The following is an 11,422-nucleotide window of genomic DNA, read 5'->3' on the forward strand; positions in this document are numbered from 1 at the left end:
GGCCACAATGGGAGGTCGACATTTTACATAGGAATATATACAGTAAATCTTTAAAAATCTTCTTCTCAGAAACTAATCAGCCAGGAACCCTGACACTTGTGTGGATGCATCCTCAGGTAGTGTAAATTCAAAGTTGTGAAAATCATGACCCCCGGGGGTAGGGTGGGACCACAATGGGGGATCGAAGTTTAACATAGGAATATATACAGTAAATATTTAAAAATCTTCTTCTTAGAAACTTATCCGCAGGCAAAGCTGAAACTTGTGTGGAAGCATCCTCAGGTAGTGTAGATTCAAAGTTGTGAAAATAATAAGCCCTGGGGGTAGGTTGGGGCCACAATGGGGGGTCGAAGTTTAACATATGATTATATAGAGTAAATCTTTAAAAATCTTCGTCTCAGAAACTAATTAGCCAGGAAAGCTGACACTTGTGTGGAAGCATCCTCAGGTAGTGAAAATTCAAATTTGTGAAAATCATGACCCCTCGGGGTAGGTTTGGGCCACAATGGGAGGTCGATGTTTTACATAGGAATAAACAGAGTAAATCTTTAAAAATCTTCTTCTCAGAAACTAATCAGCCAGGAAAGCTGAAACATGTGTGAAGTGTAGATTCAAATTTGTGAAAATAATGATCCCCAGGGGTAGGGTGGGGCCACAATGGGGGGGGGGGGGTCAAAGTTTAACAAAGGAATATATAGGGTAAATCTTTAAAAATCTTCTCAGAAACTAATCAGCCAGATGATTCTTTATAATTGTTAAGACTTTGGCCCCAGGACAATTCTTTGGCCTCACGAGAAGGTTCAGAGTTTGATGTACGTTTATATCCCATATATAAACTATTGTTAGGGATCTTTTTGAGAACTGCAATACTCAACATATGATATGACTATAAAATCATCCTGTTAGAAAAAGGGACTAATGATTATAAACATAAGAATATCCAGGGGAAAATTTTATTTATACAGGATCTACATGTATTATTGTACATTGTCCAGATAGTTCGTATTATGACTACATTAAGCTGATTTTATCATACCTATTGTTCCTCAGGTGAGCGATGTGGCCCATGGGCCTCTTGTTATATTTAGATTTATAAGATGACACAAATCTAATAGTGACAATACAGTCGTCACTTTTTTGTAATGAATATCCAAGAAACCTCTTTTAGAATATGAACTGAGAGATTAGTGTAAATTTTGTATAGTATTATTAATATTATTTATGATATTATTACAATCTGTTGTTTTTTTCAAAATTGAAAAATATTTCTGTTGAAAATAAAATATTCTATTGTCTTATTGTTTTTATTATGTGCATAGTAAAGTTAACTATTGAAATAGAGAATATAGGGTAGACTATTCATAAAAAATAAACATGTCAAATGAATGCACAATCTTTATTCGATTCTTTTTTTGGTGAAAATTGAAAAAAATGATGGTAAGGCAATTTAAAATTCCTGGTCTACAAAAACCAACATTGTTAAGAAAATAAAACTCACAATTAATCATGAAGAAAAACAATATTCCTTACTATAAACACACGTCATTCTACAGTATAACTCTTTAAAGAATTATCATGCACCCATAATAATAAAAATATTGTACAACACAGACATGTCCTAAAGGCAATCTGTACTATTTAAAGCCAATGCTGCAATGCATATCACAGTGTATAGATAGATAGATAGATAGATAATGTATATTGATATACGAAAAAACTTTTCCAAATGTAGCTATATATTCAAAATTAATTAATTTTTTTTAAAAATGATATTAAGTTTTCGCCATTACCAATTTCAAAGCTGTTTGACTGCATTTTGATTTTTTCAAGCTTTCAGACAAATGTGACATAATGTTTGTTCCCTTTTCTATGGCGCTGTCAGAAAGACGCCATTTATCAAGCATGCGCACGGCTCTTTTGTCATCATCTTTAAAATCAAATTTAATGGCGTCGACATCATCTCCATCAATACCAAGATTCTGAGCGACAGCCTCCCAATTGTCGTGAATATGTTTACTAAGTTCTTCGATGCCGTTGTTAGAAAGTATTCCTGTTTGATTGTAAAAGGTCTATATAAATAAATAAGTTTATTATATATATAAAGATGTTAATGTATTTCAAATTCTTATAAAACAAAATAGAAATGGATAAAAAAAAGTACCATTTTTCATAGAAAACGGTTTCATAAACAAATTAAATTCATCAGCAAATTCTGTAGAGAAGAAATATAATAGGTCTGAAATCGTCTGAACCTGAAAAATGGTTACATAAAATATGTCAATGAAAGCAAAACAAATGAACGATTTAAAATAAATCAAAAAACAATATATACTGACCATTTGTTGTCTTGATTAAACATATTACTAGTACACAACGAATTGACAGACATGTTGTGTGCAAGTACGAGATGGATTAACGTATTGATTGGGAATTAATATAATTTTTTTATGTTTGAATTCAAGTTTACAATTATCAAAAAAAAAGTTCCTAAATAAATGGGTTTTGTGCGGCAATTTGACCTACCTTGTTTTCGTGTTTCGGTCTCTGACTAGCCCAGTTCTTGATATACGCTTCACATATTTCTCTAAATGTTCCTGTTTCTGCTTCTTTGTCAGCGCGCATCTTTATGGATCGACATCTCTTATGGTTATTGTCAACCAAAGAAAGATAAAAATCCTCCAATTTTGGAGTTTGTCTGTTTGGAAGATGGTATGCTAAGTACTTAGCAGCAACTTTCACTGAAATAAAACAAAACAAAAAAATAATTATTTTGAGAGTGAATTTATATTCAAATAAGATTTGAAGTCTCAATATTTATATAATTACTTTTCGAATGAACACTTCCCAAACAAATCCTAATTGTGAACGAAATGTAAAAATAGAAAAGCATATTTGGAGGGCAAGGTCAAACATACTTGTTGTCAATGACATACAGGAATGGAGATATTTTTCATATCAGATGAACATTCTTCCTAATGATTTATTAATAAATCAATTGAACGTTATATATTAGCATGACTGTATAATTACCTTGAACATCAAGTGTCAGCGGTGCAAATCGGTGGAGTTTCTTGCATTTAACAATAAAAAAAACCCACATGATTTGATTGTAACGCTTTATCGATCTTTTTTTAAATTGACAAATTTTACTCAATTCTTTCACAGTTAAATTACAATTTACCCCGTATTTTTAAAATTTACCTTCGGTATGGATAGAACCATAGATCCGCACCTTGGTGGACCCTGATCAGCACCACCTACGTTGTACCGTAGCTCTCCACAAAAAGCCTTAGCCTCAGCTTGAGCTCTTTTGTTGTAAACGTCGATCTTGAACGAAGCGCTTGCCAAATCCATGTTCAAATAATACCTCAGACGAACCACTTTGTTGTCTGCATCTAAAGTAAGGTTGCCTTCCAATTTCATGATGATTTCCTCTCCGTCGCAAATTCCAAAGGCAGGCGAATCCGGGGGGCCTTTCTGAAATCCCTCTTTTTCCATCGTGTCTGTAGCATCTATACTTCTATCGTTTTCCACACAGCGCACCAGACAATGGGTGGGGTCGGTATCACTGTGGCGAACGATCAGTTTTGCGTCAATCTGGTAAGACTGTCGATACAGCAAATCTGCTATACGAGATATTTCTTTGTTGTCCATACCTTTGGGCACAATGAGTCCCATGATACTGAGAAATATGTTGCCTTCATTAAACATCATTATATTGCCTTTAATAAACACCACTCTTATATTGACTTCATAAAACACTCACTCAAAAGTCCCGCCTTTCGCCGGTAAGGAAATGACGACACCGTCTGGGAAATCCTTGAGAGACTCCTTCTTCATCACAGTCCAATCTCCGCACTGGCTGCTGGTCACCATTTGTAACTCTAAATTATCACTTTCACCTTAATAGAAAACACAATGATAAACACATTAACAAAAATTGACCGTGGTTGCCGTCAACTTTTCTATAGATAGCGAGTGGCAAATGTATGACGTCAACGCCGGAGACAGAGAATTTCATTATTTAATATTTATTTATCTTAATGCACAGGTAAGTCAAAAAAAACAAAACACTGAAACACCGTATTATATTTGTTAATGTCTACAAAAATAAAAAACCTTAGCCAAGTTTATTTTATTTTACTTCAAATACATACATCTTGGTTTAGATATTATCTATGTGGTTTGTAGGACTGGAGAAAACTTTTAATATTCTAAAATAATATGAGACAAACATTTATTCCTTCTATAGAAAATATTTCGATCAAAAATCATTTTTTGCATTTTGTTGAGCAAATTGTAAAGTTCAAATGAAGTTCTTGTTTAAATTACCAACAAAATCGCTGCCCGCATTTGCTTCTTCATTTTTGATATCTTCCATTGTTTTCTTTAAAAGTTTCGCAAGATGACCCTGGTTCTCTCTCTCCAGTGCCTCGGTTATAGAGGCGAATTGTTCTGCATTACAATTCTTAAATTCTTCCAGCAGTCTTCTTGCTTGCATCCCTTCTGTCTTTTTGCTCTAAAAGTAAGCATTTTATAAGTTAAAATTGATATGTAAATGAGTTGACGAAGATACTGATAGACAGACAGACAGATTGATCGATAGATAGATACCTTAATTTCTTTTAAACATTCGTCTTGTATTTTGCCATCTTTATGCAAGCGCGTGGCTATGTGGATAACTGACATATCCGTAACAAGCTTGTTTCGGCATTTCTCTATAACTTTTTGATGCCTTGGCGCATTTTCTGGGAAACAAAATTGAACATCGACGGTTAATTTACATTTTTTTCCTAAAATGACTGGCATGACTTCATGCAAATTGATACGAAACTTGAACTCAAGAAAGACAAAAATATTGAGTAATAAAAATTAGGTAGAGATTGTTTTGAGAAAACAAACTTTACGAACTAAGTTTGCACAAATCGGGATAGATTTCCATTTCTACGTTCATAAGGTTTTCATCATCCAACTCTATTCCAAGCAATGACGTAGCTATTTTGATATTTTCAAACTGTTTATCTGCTTGTGCTCGATTGGCCAGGTCTTTATCAACCTAGAAATCAAAACAGAATATAACTAGATCTACATTGCATAATCATTAATAATAAAATACATGTACATGAATAGATTAAATTATGTAAAACTATTATTCCGGTGCTTCCGAAAATATACCTTGAAATGGACCCCGGTTTCGTTCTTGAAGCATCCCGGGGGAACAATGATACGCACATTCTTGTCAATTGTGGGTTCAAACCATCCACCGATTGCGTTTACCTTCATGTTTTCTCGTTTTGGACGAGATACCACAATAACCTCCAAACTTTGAAAATTTTTGATCTCAATAATCACAAACTGAGTGTCCTAGGTATAGTAAAAAAAACGCATTATATATTTTATAAAGTATTTTAGAAAAGTTATTTTACTTCCGTAGAATCTCTGCGTATTTTGAATTGACTTTAACAATCGAAATGGGATATACATGTCAATAAAACAGAGCTCAAAGTTCTCTGACTATTGGTTTAAAAAAAAGCATTACTAGTGGACAACGAAAATAAAACCCCGACTTACCATGTCTTTTACCCCTCTAGGTTTCTCTTCCTTTGCATCTACGAACCTCCACTTTTGATCATTCATTGAAATTTTGACTACTATCTCTCGATTATCAATTGAAGAAGAAGCAATAGGGATGTATACTTTCATTGGAAGCTAAAACAAATGAATTTCTCTTCAATATGAAAAGTGAAGGAGAACCAAAAAACCTATAATGTAATTTAACTTGTAGATTTTCTCACAAGCAGTAAACCTGCGAGCTACCTTACGATATCTGTTTCAGTATATCACAAGAAAGCATATATTGACGCAAGCGTCAAATGGGCCGCAGAAAATAATTATTGTATGAATCATCATTGATTGTTTACATAAAAACACACCAAAGAGAAGAAAATAACGAGTTGGTTTACTAATTTTTATGGTAAATTTTAATATATTTTCAGCAACACGTTTTGAAGTTTAACATTTTACTATTATTATTAAGAATCGAGTTCGTTAGCATTTCTAACGGTAATTGTATATATATGACCATTGCCATAGTATGAAGTATAGGAGAACACATTGATTTGTATGTATTCTAATACAAAGTTCAACTCATCATTATTCTCTTAGAGATTATGTATTTCAAATCATTTCTATTTTTTGTTGCATTGTATTGAATTAAAACTATATGCATTAGGTTATATGATTTCAAAATAAAACAGAAATGGATTATTTTAAAGGTACGTGTAAGATCATATGCTCATCCGGTAGAAACTGCACAATTCTAAGGGTAAAAATTAAGCCGGATAATTTTTTTTCCTAAATGGAATTATAAATCTTATCTACACTTCAGTTTATGAAGATAATCATGCGTAATTAATTGCTCAAAAGTATTTTAAAAATAAGGTCAGCTCAAATTTTCAGGTCTTTCATATTTTTGCGTAAATAATTGATATTTCATGATCATTTATATAAAATTTCAAGTCATTCAGGTCTTCAATATTTCAGGTCTTTAAGTATGTCCCGTATACCGATCTCGATACATTGTTTTGATAAGAATGAAAAACTCCGAAATTTTCCAGATATATTATACATGTAGTCTCGATAAAAACGAACCTAACACGACAGAGTATGACCTACTATACATTTACAAGTAAAACAAAAAATGTGTAATATTTTTTAAAGGAATAAAACATATTTCTACATGCAAATTTACTTTAAATTCATTAAAAAATAAGCATTATATTAATTCTATAAAAAAACTATCCCGCAGAAACGCAGTTACAATATCTAAATGTATATCAAATAACGGACCGGCTTCTGGGGGCCCGTAATTATAAACACCGCTGGCTTTGTTACAACATCTTACATCAAGTTTTATCTCCTTCCCCTTCGTTGGTTTGATCTGAGTCATGGATGATATAAGGACTTCTTCTTTATTTTTTGGATATCGCTCTAAATCGATGTGACTGTCAAATGCTGCGCAAACGATGTCATCCTTCTCTAGACCTTGACTTCCAGTAATGGCGGACACAGCGCAACAAATTCCATGCTGGAACAAGTTGTGGTGTTTTTGTCTGTCGTATCTGTTTGAAAAAGACATTTTAATGTTTAACAAAATATTTGTTCTAAGTATTGTCTAGCTCGTGTAGAACCTTACATGAATGTGGGCCAGTTTTTCGGATCCCGTCTCGCTCTGGCCTCTTCATCCTTTTTTCTCTGTTCTTCCTTTCGTCTTTCTTCCTCTTCTTTCCTTCTTTTTTCTTCCTCATCTTTCCTTCTCTGTTCTTCAGCTTTTTGTTTTGCCTCTTCTTCAGCCTTTTTCTTCTTTTCCTCTTCATCCTTTCGCTTCCTTTCCTCTTCCTGTCGTTTTTTCTCTTCACGTTCTTCTGCAGTTTCTAGGCCTTTGATCCACTGGTTTAGATGACCGTTAATATTGTCGAAGTCTCCTAACGTGAAAAACCCTGTTTCCTCAACTTTTGTTATAAGCCCCTCTGTTTCACAAAGCACCTTTTGGAGTTCTTGCTGCTGTTCAGCAATTTTCTGTAAAAGCACTAGTTTTTCTGCCCTCTGCTTATCAAATCTATCACTGCAAATTGACAATACAAAGAAATAATTTCAATTCTATATCTATGCAAATGTATGCGTATTGCCATGTTGAAAATATTTCTTACCTGCTGAAACGGTGTTCAGATGAATCAGCAAGATGTTTTCCACTGCTTACATCCCTAAATGGATAAATCAAATACTGTATAATGATATATTTTATAGGCAATATCTGCTTTCAAATTAATTTATGTTTCATGACGTACAAAATGTAATTTAATTCAAATTAAATACTGTAGCAGTTCTACATGAATTTTTAACCCACTTATAATAAACTTTGAACCTACCCGCTATATGTGGGGTCTGAGAAATCTGAAATCAACAAAAATTAGATTAAAGTACGTTTAAGTAGACCTAAGAAAAAGTAAATCATAAGGTTTTTAAAAACTTGGTTTTACCTTTAAACAACCCCGCTTCAGCGAGAGCGTTCATTTTGTCTCCAATCTGTACTGTGAAGTCTTTGATCAACTGTCGCAGTTTTGCCAGGTCTTCATTAATTTTTGTAGCGTATTTTGCGACATCTTTGATACAATCCGTAGATTCCTTTGTTGCATTACTTACTTCTTTACTGAAAGCCAGAAGATCAGTTGTGGAAGAATCAGTGGAATTGACAAATCCTTCATGTATTTGCATCCTCTCCGAGATCTTTGACAGAGCACTCATGTCCGTCATTGTGTATTGTGGATTACAAACAAAATGAAAACGACCTATTCGCTGTATCCACACAGCATGTACTGACAAAACTCAAATGATAGAACTATATAAAATTGGCAGATAAATGTAAAACAGTTTAAAAGTCTGAACGTGCTTTTCTGCCCTTGATTTTAAAAACAACAAGGGCTCCAATTCTTCCTATTTGCATATTTCATTTATGTCAAATTTATGTGAAATTCAATCATTCGGCCTATTTTTTAATTATTGTGTAAATTAACTTTTTCGGCAAATTATCCTAACGTGATTGTAAAATGAATTCAAATACCTAGGTATTGACAAATGAATAGATAGACCGGCATTTGTTTACATTTGTAATTAACTGCCTATTTGATGAGTGCCGATCTGTGGGGTTAAAGCTGCGCGGAAATTAAAACGTTTTAAAAACAGTTGTCGAAATAGAGGATACGATTTTGTAGCCCCCCCAAAAATAATTTACATAATAATTAAAGAATAGTCCGAATGATTGAATTTCACACTGTGACACATGCTTCGCGTCTGCGTAAAACATGTCCCCGTGATTTGATTTTTTATCATCAAAAGTTTGCCACTTGTTGTCTTCTTTGCTGCTTTTGTGGTTGAAATCGCCGTTCAAGTTTTTTTTACAAGCAACATGGCCTGTAGATGTTATTTTTCATATTCTAATGCCCGAATGGTCTGCAGCAAGGCGTTGTTTTGTTCTTTCAACTGTTTGGTTGTATTGTCTGCTTCCGTCTTAATCTTCATTACATTGTCATAATGTTCTTTACCTATCTCCTTAAGTTTTCTGTTCATTAACTCCATGATAAACTTTTCTCTGTTTGAGTCCTCTTCTAGTTTACGAATTTTCTGTAGATAGTTCTCGCAGCTTCTTCCTTAAATTTGTATTTTTGGTTTGAAGTTCCTTTATTTTGGTTTCGGCTCTTCCGGCCACGCTTTTTAAGCTCGCTAAATTTGCGATTAACATCTTTTAACTAAATAATGGGCCTAATTTTCTGATTTTAGTAAAAGAAAATTAAATTATAAGGAATAAATTTAATTTCTACCTATGTTATACGAGTATTTTCTATAGGAGAAACTGAACAACTCCACGCACCCATATTCTATACACAAACAACAACACGTCGATCAACCCGAGTACAGAAAAATTAAACATAGTGAACATCTTGATATTTGTGGCCACGGACAATTTTCAGTTTTCCCGCTTTATAAACTTTATACGGACAATCCAATTCAACGAAGGCAGAAAGAAAACATTTTACAAAGTCACTTAGACCTTCGTTAAATATTTTGATATAGACTGTATCATCGTCTTTGATGTTATTTTACTATATATTTAACGCTATATAATCTTATTCTGGTTGTAACGCGATTTCTGATTGGCTAAAATATTTTATATCTAATAAAAAATGTTGCCTACGTCATAGTAAGACTAGTACTAACAGCAAAAACATATCAATACGCCTGACGTTACGTTTGAATTTTGTACAGTTTACCGTCATTTTACATTTGCAAATATGTTTCCTTATATGAACCTATAGAACAGCGAAAACGTTCAATTGTGCATGAACTTTTTCGTTACGTCACAATGATCATAGCACGCATTTATCACTTGTCGTTTGGATTATTGTAAACATATAATCTCGGTAATTTTAACTGTTCTGAACGATTTGTCTCTTCTTCGCGGTTTATAAAGCGTAAACTGCCCCAAACCATTTTATATTGTATAAAACAAATAAATATTGAGTTCAATCTCCAAATATCTTGATTCTATGATTGTTTCCTTCAATAAGCATTATGACGTGATAGTACTATTGTTGACGTAATCATTAGGTAACGTAAGTGCGTCATAATTTTAACGACTGTAAAACGTCTGAAGATTTAAGGTGGGTCGCGGGTTTGCTTTCGTCATCAAATTCTGTACTCATTTCAGACAACTCGAGAGGCTGTTTTGTGCACATTTGTTTATGACGTCATAACGGAGACACCTCAAAGTTTCCCGCTTCACATTTTATTAACGTCAAATGCTCTTAGTTAAAAGGAAGTAATTTATGTCTATAGTGTAAATACTATAGTTATAATTCATACCAAGTCTTAGTTTTCATGTAAGAATCGTAAGTTGGAAATGCAGATTGGAAGCAATACATCATATTTACGTATATTATAAGCAAGAGTTGGAGCGTTACTTTTAACCTCTATGTAAAACTATAAACATAAAGGCTAATTAACGACAGTCATGTAGTCTCAAAATTTTGGGAGAGAGAGAGAGAGAGAGAGAGAGAGAGAGAGAGAGAGAGAGAGAGAGGGGGGGGTCTGTAAGATAGTTTGGATCGGTAATAATTCTTCAACAAAAAAAGTTTACAAGCATTAATAATAAGTATATCGTAACTATTTTGACAGAAAAAGGGAGGAGCAAAGCCGGGTATTAAATTTTCTAAATTAGTTGTAAAGATTTTGATAGCCAAATTAAAAGTCCATATTTCTAGATTTGAGATTATTTGCATATAATTATTTACATATACATAACATTTCGATAAAGAGAAAGTGGAAATGGGGAACCTACTTAAAAATTTGGTACTACCCTTTCCTCTAAATTTTAGATATAAAAAATATCAAGCTCTGCATTGTCTGATTTAGAATAAGAGGACAAAAGTGGGCCTTTTGATTTAATACCTTTATTAGCAACTAAACAAGTCTTTTTAATTTAAAAAAAGAATGTTTTTATAAAACAAAAGCAAAATTAAGAATCATTGTTTTTTACAGGCCAATCCTAACCGGGGGTACACAGGAGGCCTTATCAATTCGAAATCATAGTAAAAATATGTTTTTTAAAAAAAAATCTCTCTGTCTATATATATAGATTCATATTTATATTTATATTTATATAATATATATTATATATATTATAATATATATATTCAACTTATAACATAAGGTATAAGGTATCGGGCAACAATACCAGAATATTTGTCCCTCGTTGACAGGAAAGCCCTGGAGTGTTATGTCTCCCTCTGCCTTCGGCATCGGGCGACATAACACTCCAGGGCTTTCCTGTCACCTCAGGGCAAACATTCTGGTATGTCGCCCTCGA

At 33.3% G+C, this 11,422-nt stretch overlaps 1 protein-coding gene across 1 annotated transcript; it reads right to left on the bottom strand.

The window, feature by feature from the left end:
* Nucleotides 1-1,772: 1,772 nt before the first annotated feature.
* LOC128167328 (uncharacterized) lies at nt 1,773-8,313 on the bottom strand. Its single transcript, XM_052832991.1, has 16 exons — nt 8,040-8,313; nt 7,929-7,953; nt 7,710-7,763; nt 7,196-7,624; nt 6,905-7,121; nt 5,572-5,709; nt 5,176-5,364; nt 4,912-5,056; nt 4,615-4,748; nt 4,333-4,519; nt 3,767-3,902; nt 3,202-3,682; nt 3,031-3,070; nt 2,524-2,738; nt 2,162-2,252; nt 1,773-2,050 (listed from the first exon to the last, which is right to left on the bottom strand). The coding sequence occupies exons 1-16, from the start codon at nt 8,311-8,313 to the stop codon at nt 1,773-1,775; spliced, it is 3,033 nt and encodes a 1,010-aa protein (XP_052688951.1).
* Between the last annotated feature and the right edge of the window lie 3,109 nt (nt 8,314-11,422).

The sequence above is a fragment of the Crassostrea angulata genome, chromosome 1, assembly GCF_025612915.1.
Source record: "Crassostrea angulata isolate pt1a10 chromosome 1, ASM2561291v2, whole genome shotgun sequence".
Taxonomy (NCBI): domain Eukaryota; kingdom Metazoa; phylum Mollusca; class Bivalvia; order Ostreida; family Ostreidae; genus Magallana; species Magallana angulata.